The sequence below is a fragment of the Chrysemys picta genome, chromosome 2, assembly GCF_011386835.1.
Source record: "Chrysemys picta bellii isolate R12L10 chromosome 2, ASM1138683v2, whole genome shotgun sequence".
Classification (NCBI taxonomy): domain Eukaryota; kingdom Metazoa; phylum Chordata; order Testudines; family Emydidae; genus Chrysemys; species Chrysemys picta.
In genome coordinates this window covers 4,416,283-4,435,358 of record NC_088792.1, presented here as the reverse complement: position 1 = coordinate 4,435,358, position 19,076 = coordinate 4,416,283, and the positions used below count along the sequence as shown (strand labels likewise).

At 53.4% G+C, this 19,076-nt stretch overlaps 1 protein-coding gene across 10 annotated transcripts in view; it reads left to right on the top strand.

Moving 5' to 3' along the window:
* DHX30 (DExH-box helicase 30) overlaps positions 1 to 12,207 on the top strand; it is a 39,212-nt gene extending 27,005 nt beyond the window's left edge. For 8 of the 10 annotated variants that reach the window (XM_065586692.1, XM_005295098.4, XM_024109731.3 and 5 more), the window contains 11 exons: positions 308 to 386; positions 1,943 to 2,047; positions 3,371 to 3,546; positions 5,234 to 5,440; positions 6,047 to 6,128; positions 6,681 to 6,874; positions 6,956 to 7,115; positions 7,591 to 7,748; positions 8,385 to 8,488; positions 8,791 to 8,930; positions 9,961 to 10,289. In XM_065586692.1, coding sequence (XP_065442764.1) covers positions 308 to 386; positions 1,943 to 2,047; positions 3,371 to 3,546; positions 5,234 to 5,440; positions 6,047 to 6,128; positions 6,681 to 6,874; positions 6,956 to 7,115; positions 7,591 to 7,748; positions 8,385 to 8,488; positions 8,791 to 8,930; positions 9,961 to 10,196 — 1,641 coding nt within the window. In that variant the 3' untranslated portion in view covers positions 10,197 to 10,289. Of the gene's footprint in view, positions 1 to 307; positions 387 to 1,942; positions 2,048 to 3,370; positions 3,547 to 5,233; positions 5,441 to 6,046; positions 6,129 to 6,680; positions 6,875 to 6,955; positions 7,116 to 7,590; positions 7,749 to 8,384; positions 8,493 to 8,790; positions 8,931 to 9,960; positions 10,290 to 10,309 lie in introns of those variants that run through there. The other 2 variants (XM_005295096.4, XM_065586688.1) reach the window with 2 other exon arrangements.
* The last annotated feature ends 6,869 nt before the right edge of the window (positions 12,208 to 19,076 follow it).

Below are 19,076 nucleotides of genomic sequence, written 5' to 3'. Positions count from 1 at the left end.
GAGCTGATGGTGACCATTTCATATGTAATGCTGATATTTACAAATACTTGCAGACGCTCACAGATGGGGGAAGGGAGGTGGTATCCTCACTGTACAGCCGAGGTTGTGACCAGAATGAATCTGAGCCTAAATTCAAGCTCCTGGAGTTCTTGGCTCATAGTGCTGTGATCAGACTACTAGCCCATATCTCTTATTAAAGGTGTTTGCCATCTTAGGGGGATGCTGCGGGGTGTGTAGCACCCCTCTCCCCAGCCCATTGGGTCACTGCCGCTATCTTGGTATTTACATATCCTCTCCTGTTTCTCAGCAATCAGATGATGAATGTGTCCTCGACCTTGAGCTGATCACTGACCTTGTGCTCCAGATCGATGCCCATGGAGAGCCAGGTAGGTGCTGCTTTACTTTCTCCCTTGCCTGGGGTTTTGGAGGATGGGGAAAGAGCAGGTGAAGCCTGGACCCTTTGCCAAAGCAGATCAGATCCATAAAATAGGGCTGGCTCCTGCAAGGGGCTGGCATCCTGTCTTTCTCTATGGGCACTGAAGGTACTTGGCAAAACCAGCCCTTGATCCTTGTACTGCGCTGGCTGAGAGCACTGTCTTCTGGGTCCAGGTGGTGAAACAGCCACAAAATTGAGGTCAACGATGCCTGAAAGCACCTGTGTGAATGTGCCATCAACCCCTTTGTATTGGATCTGCTCTCTGAGCTCTTTGGCCCTGAGGCAGCCCAGGGTAAACCCTATTGCCGTTAGTGTGCAGCTGCCCTGTGCCCAGGGCTGCTCGAAGCTACAGAGAGACCCCATGTCTGGGATTCACTGAGGCTGCAAGAAGATCTGAAGAGTTTGTCAGCAAAGGATGCACTCCCTGGTAACTGTTGGGCCTGCATATCGCAGTCATAACAAGAGTGAGCCAAGCAAGTGGATTTGTGTGTAAAGCGTGGCCATATAATAAAAAGGGGGTGACGTTCCCAAGTCTCTTGAGATCGCATCAGTAGCTGTACGTCAGTTGGCACGTCTGTCTCTTGGGGATAAAGTAACCCGCTGTACGAATGCACCGTGCAACTTTGCATCATGTACGGGAGAGTAGTGACCTTACTTTGAATCTCCTGGAGCGTGCAGCGTGGTGTCTGGACACTGGGTAGAGTGGTGGTTACTGTGGTGGCAAATACTATTTGACCTGCATGGCATTTTTCAACGTGCATTATCGGGCTTCAGAGATGTCGACACACTGTACCACTGAAATGCAGCCACACCCCTAGGACGAAGTGCAGCAGCTGCTGCATTTGTACCAGTGCCCAGGGATCTTACGTTCCCACAGAGCAGACAGGATCTCGGATTATTTTTTTAAGCTTGAGCTCCTCCCAGTAAACTGCCTAGAATGCTTCATCTCCCCAGGAAGGATGAAGGCTGGTTTCGAAACTATGCTTTTAGGAAGTCTGGCTGTTTCAAAGCTAATAAGCGCCATTTCCTCTCATGACAGTGAGCTGTGATCCGAGGACACCTGGTGCTGTCTGTCTATCTCAATGGCAGAATATCCCATGAGCCAGCCACCATGAAGGAGTTGGTTATACTGTGTCCAAGTGCTCTGACAGGCTGCGTCATGTATTAAATCACCCACTATGTTCTCCCTCTTGATTTGATTTTGTAACTCCCCGGGGTCCCCAGGCTGGAGGGGTGGCTCACCTGGTGCTGTCTGTGATCTGTATGGGCATGTGTCCGACAGGTTTCAGTGGTGATCATGCCTGATAGGTCGGTACCACAGACTTGGTAACCTGTTAGTCTCCTGTTCAAGTTTCTGAGTCTAGACGGGAAAATACTGGGCTTCCCCAGGACTCCTTGGAGTGTGGGAGACCTGGCACAGAGGTTAGAGTCACGGTGTCTGTCTGCAGCTTGGAAAAGAGCTCCATGCATCTCTGTGTTGCCTGTTCTGCACTTGATCCTTTGCAGGTGGGGTCCTCTGCTTCCTTCCTGGCTGGCAGGAGATCAAAGGAGTTCAGCAGCGCCTGCTGGAAACACTCGGCTCTCAGAACACCCGGTACCTTGTCTTACCAGGTGAGATGGCTCTCCAGTGCTTGGGGGAGAGGGAGAGATGGGTGGGGCTGAAACATGGTATTCGAGGTAACACTTCCAGCTGTTGCTGTCTGATGCAGAATGAGTTTGGATGCATCAGACACACTGGTAACCCTGTCACCTAACTGTACATTTGGGGCGGATTGCCCAGGCCATGCTGGCCTGCTGCTGCTGAGGCCTGTGGGGACATGAGGGGGACAAACTCACTCTGTCTGCCATCATGGAACCCACCGAATGCCTTGTTCGCCGTAGATATGTGCTGAGCTCCTAAATGGCGTAGCAAGGGGAATCTCCACCTATGAACTCCAGAGCCCCTGAATCAGCTGCTGTAAGCTGGAGCCAGGGAATTGGGCAGAGTGAGGGCTGGGTGTGTGGGATTCCGAATTCTAGGTGCAGCTTTGCACTGCGCATGTAATTTAGTTCTTATCCCAATGGGATGTTTTAAAACATTTTTGCAAAATAGTGTTTCATATCTGGTGCCTTCCCGCCACACACCAAATGGCCGAGCTCCATAACCAGGCTGTGGCATGCTGGGTTGTGTGAGCAGGAGCTGCTCTCCTCTGAAATATGCTCGCTTATTTCTGGGCCAGTTGCTCCACTTACCTGCTGTTCTTTGGGGCCCTCAGCATGCAAGCCCATCTGCTGTCGGGAATTTCCCCAGGTCCCTGAGCCATAAGAGGAAATGTGTGGGATGGAGTTACAGGCCTTTGGCCGCAGCCCCTGCTGGTCAGATGGCATTACGTCATAGCTGAGCCAGACCCAATCACCTAAGCGGGGCCAGGAGGAAGAGTGGGGTGGGAAAAGTGGTGTCCTCTTTAAAAAGTGGAAATGCAAGAACCATGCAGAATGGAATGTCTCCACCTGTGGGTGGGAGGAGGTACTACATCTCCTACAATTAGGAGATTTTTTTTTTTTTAGGTCACAGAGGTTGAAATGAGCCCTTCCTATCTGCAGCACCTGGAGTATTTTGCCATCTGCTGTTTCATTTTACTGTGCTTGACCCTTCCAAAGTTGGTTTTGGGATTATTGGAGGATGCAGTGGTGGGTCTGATGAGTAAGCCTGGGAGAACCATTGGTTGGCTGTTCACAGTAATGCCAACGTTAGAAACAACTTTCTTTGCATGTGACAGCAGTGACTAACCCCAGCCTCTCGCAGGGGACTGAGAGAAGGTGCCTACGTGAAGGAAGAGCATGAGCAGTATAGGGAGAGCTCTGGAGGGCTGAGTAGACCTGACCACCTTCCTAACTGGTCAGCACCAGTTAGGCAGAGCAGGACAGGGCTAACTCTGCATTTTCTCATGCCAGTGCACTCCAACATCCCCATGATGGACCAGCAGAACATCTTCCAGCGGCCCCCGCCTGGAGTGAGAAAGATCGTCCTGGCTACCAACATTGCTGAGACCTCCATCACCATCAATGACATAGTGCATGTGGTGGACAGCGGCACTCACAAGGAGGAGCGCTATGACCTCAAAACTAAGGTGCTGGCTCTTCCTTGCCCCGTGTGTCTTGTGTGCATTCCTGGAACACGCTGCAGCTGATGCATGATTCTTAAAGCAGCATTTGAGATGCCCCCGGCCTGCCATTAACTCCTTGGTGCTCAGGGCTTGAATCGCTGAGTCACTTTGTATGTGATCTCCGCAGAGCAGGGATAATTGCTTTCCTTCCCTCCTTCCTCTCCCAAAATCTCAGAGGCGGGTCAAAAACAAAAAATCCTTGGCCATTGTGACTGATGGCGCAGGGAGCATTGGCTGTCTGAGCCAACTCCCTCCCAGTGCACCGCCTGCCCCAGTGTGCACCAGGAGACTCACCCCTGAACAAATCCTGTTGTCCGTGTGCCACCCTCAGTACCCTCTGTAGATCTCCCTGCCTTACAGCCCTCCCTAACAGACTCCCATCAGTCACTTCCTAGTAGCCAAACCGAGCCGGCTGCGACTCCACCAGACGGAGCGAGCGCTGTTGAATAGTGGCATGAGGCAGTGCTTCTGCCGCACACTGGGCTCCTGATTGCCCAGACATCGAGAGAGACTGAATAGGATTTAAAGCGGGTTCTTCGTCAGCATAGCACTATGCCCAGCCCCCCGGGAGCCCCTCTCCCTGGAGCCAGCAGCATTCAGCGAGGCAGTGTGCTGGGTCTCAAATGAATTTGTGCCGTGGCTGCATGTGTGGCCACTGCAAATTCATGGTGGCCTCAGTTATGACAGTTAAAATAGACTATTGACAGCCTGTTCCCTCCAGAAGTCGTGGTGGCCGCGCTTGAGAATCACTGAGCTAAAGGATGTGCTGTTGAATATTGGGGAGGGGGGGGAGTGTGCAGACTTTGTCCAGCAGATGGCGCCAAACTTGGCGTTTCCCTTCAGCTCAGACAGGGATGAGGGAGAGAAGCCGTGAAGGAGGAAGGCAGAGGCTAAGCTGTGCATAGCTGGCTCGCATGCATATCCGGCTTGTTGGCTGCGGTCATTGCAGCAGGGCAGTACAACAGGAACACGGGTTCGATTGGTGGGATAGCTTGTGTGTTTGTTGCTGCCGTTTGGCAGACGTGTGAAATCAAGCTCCCTTCTGCCCAACTCTGGAGGTTGCCTTAGTGGAAGGTAAAGGTCCCGTGGTTCTTTCCAATGCCCCGCCGTAGTGCTGGGGGTGGTGTGTGTCTGAGATGCCAGGGTTTGTATGAAATGGACAAGCAAGGTCCTTGTCCACTCTGCAATCAACTAAGGATTGTTTTATCCAGCTCTCCCCTCCTCCAAATCCCAGTATAAGTGTCTACACTTTACATACCTAGTTTCCCCTGTCGCTTGCTGCAATGTTCATTATTGCTGCTCCTGATTAGGTGTTCAGCCCCAGAGGCAGTTGCATCTCGGTGGTGGGTACAGTTACCCTTTGTGTCTAGTCCCTATAGCAGGTTGTTTGCAAAGCACTTGGCCCCCAAAGGGGTGTATGGGTGTGGGTGTCGCTCACTGGCCTAGGACTGAGGAGAAGGGGGAGAGCTTCCCAGCTCCTGCAGTGGGACTCTGCACACTAGAGAAGCAGCTTGCCAGCTAGGTCTGAGCTAGGTGACATGGACAGCTCTTGGGGCAGGGGTTCCTTGGCTCTCTGGGCTAGAGGGGGAACTTGGTGAAACAGACTAAATCGCAGCAGGAGCACTTGCCTCTAACGCTCCTCTTCCCCCAGGTCTCCTGCCTGGAAACGGTGTGGGTGTCCAAGTCCAATGTCGTGCAGAGGCGAGGGCGTGCTGGCCGCTGCCAGTCGGGCTTTGCCTATCACCTCTTCCCTCGCAGCCGCCTGGACAAAATGCCCACTTTCCAGGTTCCTGAAATCCTGCGCACTCCCCTGGAGAATCTGGTGGTGCAGGCCAAGATCCACATGCCAGAGAAGACGGTAGGTGTAGCACACGGCCCGGAGACCACAGTGCTGGCGGAACTCCCTCTGCCAGCGTGTTTCTGCCCACTCTGTGCCCCTTCCAGTCAGTGGTTTTGAGCTCAGGTCTGCAGGTAGTAAACAGGGGAAATCCAGGGTGCTGCAGGAGGTGCTGATAAGTAGGTAGGATGTTCCCCGAGACTTGGTAATGAACCTGTGTGCCAGCACCATGCTTAGGGGGCCCTATGGTCTTGTCCAGGGATACTCATTAAAGATCCTGTTTGCCTGAGCACTGATAATTTCACTTTGCTTCCCTACACTCCCCTTATCATTTCAGTGAGCTACCGTTTTCGCCACCTCTTCCTGCCCTAGACAGTAGTGCTAATGCAGGGAGCCCCCCAGAGGGAAATGTGCAGATTAGCCAGGGTTAGCGCCCGGCGTACGTGGTGCCATGCGGAAACGCAGAGCACTGAACTCGGCTCCCTGCGGGTAAGCAAAGGAGGAAATGACATTCCAGTGTTTCGATATAGAGCAGCCATTTCTGGGCAGGGTGGAGAATTCTTCTGCGTGGGTCAGAGTCGCTCCTGCGCTGGGGAACCTCATGTTGTCTCTGCGTGTGTGTTGCAGGCAGTCGAATTCCTCTCCAAGGCTTTGGATAGCCCTGACATCAAAGCTGTGGATGAAGCTGTGATCCTCCTGCAGGAAATTGGTGAGCTCACTCTGAACGTGGAAAGGCCACAGCGCCTGTCCAGATATAAGATGCTGGGCTTGGGACGGGATTCTCTTGCTCTGGGTTGGAGTGGGATCTGAGCCCTCGATCAGAGCGGGGAGTAGCTGGAACCATTCCAGCCATATTCACTTAGCTTGTGCTGGTCTAACTCTTGATTTCGCGCACTGCTTTGGTTATTGGGGTAGATAGAGAGGGAGGAGAGTGGTGGTTCCAGGAGTTACAGCTGGGTGCTCAGCTGACCACGTGGTCATCTTGCAGCCCTTTCACTCTTTCCTAAGAGGTCCGAAGCTGCTGGGGGTCAGTGACTCCCCCGGGGCAATGTACTCCTGAAGGTTCGTGGCTGGAACCCAGGGGGCCGTGCCCATCCTGGAGGTGACTCATTGGCTGGCACCCCAGTCTCCTGCGTCAGATTGCAGGGTACTTGCCCTGCCTGCCTGGCACCGTGTCTGAAACCAGTGGCCTCCCCTTCCCGGTCCTGGCGGTGCTGCGGGGAGGCTGATGGATGTGCCCCCTGGCGGGGTTCTGTTGCAGGAGTGCTGGATCAGCGGGAAGCCCTCACCACGCTGGGCAAACGCCTGGCCCAAATCTCCACAGACCCTCGGCTGGCCAAAGCCATTGTCTTGGCATCCATCTATCGCTGCCTTCATCCGCTGCTCGTCATCGTCTCCTGCCTCACTCGGGACCCCTTCAGCAGCAGCCTGCAGAACCGAGCGGAGGTGGACAAGGTGAGGGCCGCCCGCCGGGGCCGTGGCAGGGAGGGGGCGAAGAGGGTTTGTTGCTCATCTAACTCAGCTTCCTGGCTCTAGGCGAAGGCCATTCTGAGCGGAGAGAGCGGGAGCGATCACCTGGCCTTTGTCAGGGCCGTGGCCGGCTGGGAGGAGGTGCTGAGGCGCAGAGACAGCCGTGCCAGAGATAACTACCTGCAGGACTACTTCCTTTACGCCCCCAGCCTGCGCTTCATCAACGGTGAGTTCTGCAGGCCCCTCCCACTGCAGGAGCAAGTGCCATGCCCAAGGGGCGAGAGCTTGGCTGTAATGGGGGTGGGAAGGGGGGGTGAACGTGGGGGGTGGGGGGAGACTCTGGGCAAATCCCTCGTGGGCGAGCCCCAACCTTCGAGTGACTGCACAGCTGGGCCTCCTGCCCCTCTGCACAGAAACTGCCAGGGAGCCTCAGGCCGGGCATTTGCCTCTGACAGCGAGTGAATCGGCCTTGCGTGACCCAGAGAGGTGTGGGTGCTTCCGCAGGAGTCAGTCTGTGTCTGACCACGGGTGCCCATCCCACGGAGGGAAGGGAGCAAAGGCTCCGTGGTGAAGCACCCGAGTGGGGAAAGGGCTGGCAGCTGTCTGGGTACAGGCTGTGAGCTGGGACTTACAGAGGGGTGGGCAGCGGCTCCTGTGCTGAGAGCCGGGTGCTCATAACCTGCCCTGGCTCCTCCCCGCAGGCCTTGTCAAGCAGTTCTCCGAGAACATCTACGATACCTTCTTGGTGTCGGCGCCCTCAGACTGCACCATGCCCTCTGCGGCCTGCAACCAGTACAGCGAGGAGGAGGAGCTGGTGAAAGGCGTCCTCATGGCCGGCCTCTACCCCAACCTCATCCAGGTAGGAGCCCCCCAGGTGATGGGAGTTCCCTCCCTTCCCCTGTGGCTGCCCCTGTCCCAGGGCTCAGCAGGCTGCCAGCACTCTTGGGCATTGTGCGGTGGGGCCACAATCTCCTGGCTCCCTGGACGTTGTCCATTTGCATAGTGTGTGAGAGGGTGGGGGTGGGGGGCTGTGTTCTGCGATCACTCTCCTTCCACTGGGGCTCTGTGCTCGTGTGTCTGTTGCTAGGGCACGGCCGAGGGCAAATTGCCTGCGCCCCATCCCGTGTGACATACTCAACCCCTCCCAGATCTCTCCCACTGCCAAACCAGCCAGGCCGTCTGGTCTCAACCACAGGCCTGTGCTCATCCAGCCATGGCTCATGGAGGCGATGGACAATTCCTCCCCCGCTGGGCTCCCCAATCCTCTGCCTCCTGTGACGTGTTTTGCAGCAGCCAGGGCTGGCTAGCACGTCTTCCTGCCCACAGCTGTCACCTGCCAGCAGCAGGGAGAGGGCAAGGCTGCCGCAGCAGCTCAGGTGGCCAGGAGGGAAATCCCTGCTCCGGTCTTGCTGGTTGCCCTGGATTCCAGCAGCACCTGGCAGGCCTGTGTGTAAACTGACTCTCCTGCTTGCTGAGGTGCCTTTCCTGTTCCCAGGTGAGACAAGGCAAAGTCACCCGGCAGGGAAAGTTCAAGCCCAACAGTTACTCCTATCGGACAAAGGCTGGCACCGTCCTGCTGCACAAGTCGACCATCAACAGGCAAGTGGCAGACGTGAGGGTGTGAACGTGGGGGCAGAGAGTCCTGGTGCACGCTGAGGCCAGCACCGCGGGGAAGGGAGTGAGCTCCCCGACAGTGGGGCTAGAACCTCCTCCTAGGCGGGTTTGCAGGGGCCGCTCTCTGCTGCCGCTCCGAAGAGGAGCTCCACTGTTCCAGGGCTGCCTGGCCTCGCCCTTTGGACAGGGCCGTCCCTTTGCGCTGGGCTGTGCGTGGCAGGGGTGAGGTGGGCTGGTAGCAGCTACCTGCATGTGGTCCGCAGTAACCCCCTGCTTTTCCTGACCAGGGAGGCCTCTAAGCTGTACAGCCGCTGGCTGACGTACTTCATGGCGGTGAAGTCCAACGGCGGGGTGTTTGTGCGGGACTCCTCCCAGGTCCATCCGCTGGCCGTGCTGCTAATGACTGACACGGATATCCACGTCCGAGGTGGGTGCTACGGCTGGTTTCCCCGCTCTCCCGGTCGTGCTGCTCCGCAGTGCTGCCTTCCCACCTCTGCTCGGGCCCTGCCCCCGGCGGGAGAGGGGTGTAAACTGAGGCATTTGTCCGAGCAGGCGCCCTTGCTCCTGTGTGACTTCTCCCTGGTAGCTCCTGGCAGAGTTAACCCTTCGAGCACCATGGAGGCAGTGGTTACTTACCTAGAAACTGGTCTGCCCATTCCACCCAGCTGCTGGAGCCCACGCTCCCAGCCTTCCCCTGCCTGCTCCCAGTTCTGTGTCCTCTGCGGCTTGCATGGTAGGACTCTTGCTTTGGGCTGGATGCTGATCAGACGGATACACTGTGGCTTTCGGACCATTCCCCTCTGGCTGGCTTAGCACCTGAGGCAGGAAGGGCTGCCAGACCCAGACAGTGTCTGAACAAGCAGGTGTTTGTGAAATCTCGTGCTCGGCAGCTAACGTTTCACAAGCTGGGCCCAGTTCCCGACCGCTCGAGGGCCTGACTTGTGTGGCTACGCCAGCAAGAGGCAGACAATGGCTTCTAGCCTAAACTCTGTCACTTGGTGATTGAGGTGGGGGCTGGAGCTGAGGAACAATTTCTCCTCCCCGGGGAGATGCAGCTTTATCACTCCAGATGTAAGCAATACCTCAGCAGGCCCCAGGGTCTGTACAGCCTTGGGACCGTAACCACCTGTTCATGGCTAGTGTGGCCTTTCCCAGTCCCTTCCCAAGGCAGCAGCCTGGAGTGAGTGAGGGTAATGCCATCAGCTGCTTCTCCCTGTCTCCCTTTCGCATGTGCACAGACCTCGAGCTGCTCCTTCCCGAAATGTGTGGAGGAGCCTGAGTGCTCCGGCAGGTGAGAGCACAGTGTGCAGAGGGGATCTCAGACTTTGGCAAACTGAGGGCGCATGGGGTGGGTCTGCACCAGGCCCTCCTGCTCCAGAACATTGTGACACGCTGGGCCCAGTCAGCTCCATCCTGCTGGTTAACTCCACTCAACTGCTCCTCTCTTTTCCCCCAAGACGATGGCTGGCGGGCGACGGTCTCTCTGACCGACAGTGACCTTCTGGTACTGGAAGGAGACTCGTACACGATCCGCCTCTTGCGTGATTTCCGAGTGTCGCTCTCCAAGATGGTGGAGACCTGCCTGTGTTACGAAATGTCTGCTATCCCGGGGGACCTGCACCATCAGCACAGCCAGCTGCTTGACATCCTGGTGGATCTGCTCAAGGGACCTCCTGGCAGCTTTGGCGCCTAGACAGAGGTGGAGGATTGAGCGTGGGGACTTGTAATTTGTATAAAGATGTTCACAAATGTTTATTTAAATAAAGTTCTATTTATCCCTTGTGAAGTCATCTCTCTCCATCCTAGAAGATCAGTGTTGTCAGAATCTCCTGCTGTTGGCTCCGGGCATGGTCATCGTGTAGGAGGAACCAGCGCAACCCTGGCGTCGGCCGCTGCTGAGACACACAGAAGGGACTGGAAGTGCTGACGCCCCCGAGTTCAATGGAAAGCCACTTCCGAGGGTCGTCGTAGCCCCTGAACTGGAAAGCAATCGACACCGCTGAGTCCTGCAACCCTTCCGTCGCCTCCACCCCGCGGGGCGTGCCCAGAGCAGCTCTCCCCAGTTTGAGGGCCGCTCTCAACTTAGGAGGAAGTTGGACTTTCAGCTCATGGCTGTTCCTGCACTGAGGGTCGGGGCCAGCCAGAGCCGAGCTGGCAGCTCTGCTGCAGGGTGGTGGTTTGTCATCTTAATTTTCCACTTGCTGAGCCCGGGCTGAAGAGGCAAGAGGGAGAGCGAGCCCCGGGAGGGTCTGGACCCGACATTCCATGCCGAGGGCATCTCTGAGCCTGTGGCAGCTAGAGGTGGTTTCCTGCTGCACAAATCAAGCTCAGTGTTGGCATTAGGAGTGTGAGATGTCATGTAGTTTCTATCTGCCTGTATTTTTGTCCTTTTTTGCTTTTTATTTTTTTAAATTTCTTGTTCTCCCTCTGTCAAGGAGGCCAGCTCCCTGTAACCTGTGCAACCCATAAAGCGATTGCAGAGGCCACTCATTCTGGTAGCCTGTCTCCTTGAGTAATGCTATTCCCTGTTTTCTATGACCTAGGACCAGAGTAGCACAGACGGAGGGTTCTGTGACTAACGCACAACGTTCTCAGGCAAGAGCTCTAATCCCAGCTCTGTCTCCAGTCCCTGGCTGTCGATGAAGATAGCAGCCTACCTCACAGGGCTGTTGTGAGGATAAATTCACTAATGTCTGTAAAGTGTGTGAGACGGGTGGCTGGAGAGTGCTACAGCTGAGCTGGTATCGGAAAGTCGCTTTGCAGATGATGTCTATTATGAAGTGCACCAGAGGCGCAGGTGAAAGTCCTGTATCCTAACGCTGCAGCCGTCTGCTTGCTCGTACAGGCACTGCTACGGCTACTGCTGATCTGCCCAGCAGGGAAATGAAAGGTGGTCACTGGACTTGCGATTTGTTTTTATTTCTACTGCTCTTTGTAACTAAAAAAAGATTAATGCTACCCTAATGGCAGCTGGCAGGGGCACCTGTGTGATGGAAAAAGGTCATAACTAGGCCTGGCCCAGCCCAGCCCAGAGTCTAGGTATGGGGCACAGTATTGTAACTGGGTTCTCTGTTACCCTTCTAATTGGGCTGGTAATACGCCACTAGGAGCTCCATCCTCCCACACGGGAGCCAGTAGCTTTCCGTGTATGGATTAACTACAGGAGCAAAAACTAGCCTGTTATGGCCTTGCACTGGGCTAGAACTGTGGCAAAGACATGAAGCAGGCCCTTGCCCTTGTAACTGAAGCACTCCATCTGGTGGAGTGGAGATGGAATCGCTCCACTCTAGCTATGGACTGAAGGACGGGCAGAGGGTGGGAAAGCTCACTGGGGGTGGTTACAAGGGACCAGATGTCATTGGTGGCAGTGAGCTCCAGGCTCTCTTTGAGTAGCATTGTTCAGAACTGCACCTGAGGGAGGGGCTGTCCCAGGCAGCCTGGCGGTCTTGGACCCTGTAGTCATGCAAAACTTTTCATCTCCATTTCACTTGCTTGACAGGTTGTCACAATAATTTGACCAGTGTTTTACATTTTCAGTCTGTACAATAAACAGTATGGTTTTTCCCTTCCAGCAGGTAAAAAAAACTAAGCTATTGTCTAAATGGTTCAGAACTAGTGTGATATTGGGATACTTCAGTGGCTGTTATGTGATACTGGATCTTTTTACAACAGTAGATTAAAGACAATAAAAAGGGATAGAGTAGTAACCGGTTCTGTCCTTTATTAACCACTGTATTCAAAGCAGATTGTTCTCTTGCTACAGACTGCAGCCAAACAGCCTAGAATATGACCCCCCATGTCCCCAGCTGCATAATGTTTTTATTTTGCTGTATCAGTGACAATGGGAGGAAAGAGGCGAAACTACCATTAAATCATAGTGCTGAACCCATAGGTGCTGCAGGCCTGGTGCTTGAGCGAGAGCAGTCGTGTGTGAGTGGAGCCGGTACCCTACTGCCAAAAGGTTACATCGCTCAAGGGTGGCTTGTCATCTCAACCTGATTTCCAGTGCAGCAGGTAGTTTTAGAGAGGTACTAACACTTGCAGTGTGGGATGCTCCTGCTATTTCAGGGGCCCTGATGGGTTGTAATACCTTGCTGTGCTACCCAGGGCAGCGGACTAGATGATCTGGTAGGTCTATGAGTGACAGCACTTGCCTCCCTTATTCCTCATTCGTTTCCAGTTTTCACACACACCCTGCAGCCTCAGGCTCAGTTGAGCTACACCACACCTGGCCCTCCCAGCCTAAGGGGTCCAGGTGTAGAGGAGGAATAAAGGCAACTATGTAATTAAACAACATTTAGAAGCTGCACCTGCAGAAGAGGCGGCTTAAGAACAAGGTGGCGTCTGCTGCAGGCCTTCAAAGCGGTAGGCACCTGACTGAGCAAGCAATATGAGCCATGACTTACAGGCCCCTCCTTGGGGCCACACAAGTGTTGCCAACAGGGTTCCTGCTCTGCAAACAAGCTGGACAGAGTAGGGATCTAAGGAAGAGATGTCAGTCACAGCCTTGCCACAGCCAGGAAGAAGCCTGTTGAATGTTGGAGGGGGAGGGATAGCTCAGTGGTTTGAGCATTGGCCTGCTAAACCCAGGGTTGAGAGTTCAATCCTTGAGGGGGCCACTTAGGGAGCTGGAGCAAAATCAGTACTTGGTCCTGCTAGTGAAGGGAGGGTGCTTGTCTTGTAGGAGAGAAGAGAGTGATCTTACTGCAGTCAGGTTCTTATACTGTGCCCAGCCCCATAGCTGTTACCCCAGCCTTGACTATCTAGGTCTATTCACTTTGTTAAGGGCTCGCTATGGAACATGGGACTTGGTGACACTGAGGGAGCGTTACTCAGCAAGTGAAGCTGGGTAACACTCCCTGGTGGCTCCATAGTCCCCACAGAAAAAAGACCAAATGAGGCAAAGGTAGGGGCCCTACCTCATGCTGGCTGAAGATTTTAAAACCAAGAGGCAGGTAGCAACTTGCATAGGGATCACTAAAGGAAGAGGAGCGAAGTCATTATGGCAGAGGTCTCACACTCAATTTACCTTAGCGACAGTGCTAGTTCTCAAAGCCTCCCAGCGGGCTAATGTCACTCATGCTGCCCAGAACCCACCCCCAAAAAACTCTGTCCCCCACCTGCCTAAGGCTCTGGGATGGTGTTTGGGTGAAATGGAGGTCTGGGGTAGGGTATTGAGGTGCAGGCTCTGGGAGAGAGTTTGGGCTCTGGGAGGAGTATGTGGGGGGGTGCAGGCTCTGGGAGGGGGGCAGGCCAGGGGGGCTTCTGCTCACTGCTGCCCCCAGGCATGGCCCCCACAGCATCCCATTGGGCTCAGGGGCAGTGCACAGAGGCACAGACCCGCCCCTGGAGGGAGCAGGCAGACGCAGATCAGCTCCACTGCCCGAGCCCCTGACGGAGGAGCTCCAGGTGGGGCCACAGAGAGACCCAGCCCCAAAACTGCTGGATCCCCACGGGCCGGGAGTTTGAGACCCCTGCGCTACAGTCAGGATGAAAAGAGCAGCGGTTTCCCCACAGCACAGAGCACTAGGCCTGGATAAAGGGACAAAAATAAGAGGAACTCAGTGCGGGGAGCTGGAGAGGTTTCATTTGTGCACCACTCTAGGGCCTTTCTAAAAACAGCCCAGTCTCCCCTTTCTTCTAATTCTGCCTCTCAGCCTGATTTGCAGCAGTGCTCAACCCCCACAGCTCGCAGTTGGAAGAGTTGCAGATGCTCATCGTGTCTGGAAATCTGGTCCCTGAGGTTTAGGTCTCCAAAGCACTTTGCCAACATTAAAGTATCCACAGGAAGCAAGATTTACCCCATCGTCCATATCAGGAACCTGAGACCAAGATACAGTAAGTCACTTGCCCAAAGTCACAGAATTAGGTTCACAGCTGGGAGTCAAGACTCAAGTTATCAGCACAACAAACTGGAACCTCACTTTGTATTTCCTCTCCGCTCCCTGTAGCACAGGCAAAGCAGCTCCCGTTGAGAGGCAGCACCAGTGACACTGAAGGAACCGTAACAGTCCGTTCTCCTACCACGCAGCCACGTACACCACAGGTCAGAGGACTTGGGCTCCCCAGATTAAGCCATTTATACAGCACCATCAGCGCACATGGTGCGTTAGGATCTAAGAGAGATCCCCATTTCACTCAACTACATTCTATTCTCTGGACTGACCTCCACAGTGAAGAGGGGAATATGGAGGCTGAGTGACTGACTACACATAGCAAACGAGAGCCCTCTAAGAGTTGGAGCTGCCAATAGTGCAGGAGAATGAACGTACCCTGCTCCTGCCTCTGCCCGTGGTGGATTTACGTAGCAGCAGCCTAGGATTAACCCACCATCCAAAGAATGGGTGCGTTTCCCAGAAAAGTATCACCTCCCAAAGAAATGCAAATTCACACTGGTGCCAAGGTTGAACATCTAGAAGCTTTATTTCAATCCTTTACAATAGTAAGAATCACAACGTCAAATCAGGAAATGTTGCTAATGGAGACACCAGTCTTGTACAGTCAATGAGGGGGGGTGAAACAAAGGCAGAAGTAAACCAGTACGAATTCACTCCCTGGTGTCAGTACCAGGGGTTTGCACTCCCCCTCTAGTATTCTACCACCTCTCCCAAGTAGCTGGAGTCTCAGACTTTACATCCATGCAATAATCTCCCCCCCTACCCTCCCCATCAGCACCCTCTAGATTATAGAAACATTTGTATCACTCAACATTACAGCAACAGTTGGCTGCACTGTCGCTGCCAAAACTGGACAGCTCCGTGCTCTCCTCAGTCATTATGGTGCATCTCATGTGACGCGGAAGGAGCCTCTGTATAATATTCCTACAACACAAAAATGTTAATACTTAACCCTTAGAGAGCACCTTATACACACGGATCATACCTCACACCTCCACTGTGAGGTAACTATTATTACCCCCATTTTGCAGATGAGGAAACTGAGCCCGAGAGGTTAAGTGATTTCTCAAGACTACAGAGAGAGACAGTATCGAAGCTAGGATTAGAACTCCAGTGTTCCGTGCTCCTAGCCCTGTGCTCAGAGCATACCTGCCTCACAGTCCACCCCCTCCCACTTTCCTTCTATGCCTTTTCCACCATGTACCTATGTTAAGGGATTACTGAGCCTTCAGGCAATACCGAGCGCCAGAAAGGGAAGTCAGCAGAGGGCTGGAATAAAGGAGTCTTGACTGATCTTAATACAGGATGGCATCCAGTGTGAGAGAGATTTTTGTGAGAAGGAAAATATATATTGTAGCTAGATCGTCAGTGGCAAAGGGCAACAAAAGGTGGAGGATGCTTTCCACAGCTTTCTTCCATAGTTCTACATTTATCTTGGCTTCTACAGCTTGTCACACTCTTCTGGGAAGCGAAGAATCTTCCTGTGAATTTCCCCCCCACACACACACTCTGAAACTGCCCCTGGGCGGAGTGACAATGTCTGTGGGGGGAGTCATATCTTTTTTTGGACCAACTTCTGTTGGTGAGACAAGCTTTTGTGCTCTGAAGTCAGCCCATTAAAAAAATGTGACTTCACCCACCTTGTCTCTCTAATATCCTGGAACCAACATAGCTACAACAACACTGCATAGACTTGGGCAGAATGGCATATCTGCCACCCCAAAAAGACGACACGTTCTCCAGCCAACTAACCGGTTACTCCTCCACTGAGCCTTTGCACGGTGCTCCAGCGAAAGCACTAAAAAGGAAATGGCCTGAGACTAAAGAGGTCTTGGCCTTTTCTTTCCTTCTGTCACCTGTGGTAGAACATGGGACATCCTGGCAGTTCGAGGATCTGGAAGACACTGAGTAGCCGTGGTTCAATCATGTCAGAGGGCACCAAACACACAATGGTTCTAGTCTAGAGCCTCATTCACACTGACGCACTATGCTGTGTACAGGGGATGACAGCAAGGATCAGCATAGAGAACTACATTCAGTTAGCAGTACGGGACCAAGAATGACAACGGGAGGCACATTCAGGCTGTAGCCCAGCCTCTGGGGCCAGGTGCTGCACAGCAGAACACACGCAGCCCCGTAATGACAAAGGCCAATGCAGCCAGACCGTGCAGCCTCGAGTCCATCCACTTGGTTATTTGAATGTCCTTTGTTTTACAGTATTAAAGCCCCACTGAACGGTGTATGTCACTGATAAGCAACAGGATGCAAGGCTCCACTGTCAACTAAACAGCCCCCAGGCACTGAGAAGCCAGCCATTCCCACCGATGCCCTGACTGCACCCCAATGCGACAGGCTGGTGCGTTAGAGAACTCAAGTATGGAAGGTGGAACCAAGAGTCAGCACAGAAAAGGAACCTCCAAGCTCCTGCAGGAGTCACTTTCCAAAGAGCCTATTAACCTCACTGGTGCCTTTCACCACATCAGCCATTACAGACGTCTCCAAGACAATCCCAGCATTACCCACAAGCCCAGAAAAAGATTCCTTTTTCCCCCAAGGTGAGAGTTGTCATGGCCCTAGGGGACACATTCCCATCTAGCCTGGCCGTGGCTCTTGTTAGCAGGGCGCATCTCCATTTCCAGCCCATCACACTCTGCCACGGGGCTGCTCAGCGCTGAGACCACAGCAGCAGGTTGCTTTTATGCCCCATCCATCGGGAGTCAAGTCCATTGTAGCCTAAAGTTTCCTGTCAGATGTGCTTATGAAACCCAATCCAACTGCCACCAGGGAAAAGAACGCTAACCCCACCCCACCTGTCCCCTGGCTGTGCCAAGCCATGCCAGCTTCTTGCAGATACCTGAGAAACCAGGGGAATTCCCTGGGTCTACAAGGACATCTCAGGCCAGGAACATTTACATTCAAGCCACATTTAATTCTGACTCAACTCGCCCCTTTTCAAATTGGAATTTATTTACTACGTAGTCCTAGGATCAACCCTAACAAGAATACACACAGATCCCTGACGTTACGCTACCTCCTGCCAGTTGAACCCCACCCAACTGGCATCCCTAATGTCTGGGAAGAGGAGCCCGGCTCACGAGAAGCCTTCCGTTTTACATGTGTCATCTGGAGAAGATGCAGCTGAAGAGAGAACCTCTGGCTCCTTCAAGCAGCGCAAGTCAACATGGCTCAGAAGCCTTTCCCCGCACGGGGGCCAATCCTGCTCCCACTGGAGTTAGTGGCTGACTGCAACGGAAGCAGCATTGAGCCGTGAGAGGCAACAGCTCAGGAGTTTTCAATTCGCGGGTCAATGTCCCAGATATTTAAAGACAAACCAGGACTAACGGGATTTTCAGCTTCTCGCAGAGATTTTCCAACCTGCTGCAGAATAGCCAGTCATTTTCAGGTCTCAGCATAACTCAGCGCTTGCTCCCTGCCCTCCATATAGGAAACCAGAGCCTTTTCAACCACACACACAGAACTACTCCCAGGTGAGCAATACGTACAGCTATTTCTTTAAAATAAGACACAGAATTCTTAGTAAAACGGAAGCTGTCCTAACAAAACCAAACGGGTATATCTGGATCTAGTTTAAGTCACCTAAACACAGGCACAAGTGTTAGAGAGAAGTGGCACAGAAGCACAGAGAGCTCTTAGCGCTCAGCTGAAACCTGTGAGAGTTTGGGACGGTTTGGGCACATTTAGAGATAGGCCTTCACTCTGCTGCCACCTTAAGATGCTGTGTAAGCTTATCGACCGACCAATTCATCAGAGAAAAGCAATCAAGAGGGATGGGGAGGAGGCAAAACTTAACTCTTGGCAAAACAGGTTTTTTTCTTTTTCTTTTTTTGTAATCTCAGAACATAAAGTGCAATGTTGCTATCTGCCTGCCTATCATGGCCCCCGAACTAAACACTCGCTGCCCAGTGAAATCGGTAAAAAGGACCCTCAGACACATCCTGCCCCAATGGCTTTACTTTTCCCTGCGGTCTCTAGCAGCATGAAGTGAAAAGAACGTGATATTTCAACTTCCGCCTCACTCCGAGTCATTCAGAAGAAAACAAAGGAGCGTTGGCCATACGTATCTGGAGCGCGTGGCTGGATTTTACAGCAGTGACTGGAGTCTGTTATCAGCTGCTCCCCCACAGGAACCTTGCTCATTACTGTGCATTTCTCAACTCCTGGGTCTGGAGGGGAGCCCCCAAGCCTGCCTTCAGATTACCACCAATCCCAGCATCTGGTGTTAAACAGGAATTTAGCTGGGGCTCCACATACCTGCAGACACGGGACTGAGAGATTGTCATTGGGTGATGCGCACCTACCCTAAGGCAGAAATGCACCAGCCAGTGCAGCCCTGTCAGGTCTCCTATTTCAGAACAAACTTCCATTATTGCTTTGGGAAACAAAGTCTGTGCCTTTTCCTGTTAAGGGGATTAACCTTCCCTCTTGAAACCATTTCTCTTGCTCAAATACCCCCTTCCCGCTCAATCCCAATTCACAGATTGAAAGAGATCTCGCTGGTGTTTAGAATTGAGTAACACAGCGTAGGAAGCCTCAGAGCAGGGGCAGTGATATATACCGGGAGGGATACATGCAGGTGAATGGGTCTCTATGAACATCAAGAAAGATCTGAGCCAGCTGGCAGAGCCAGAGTGGCTGTCACAGTGCTTCAGGGCATC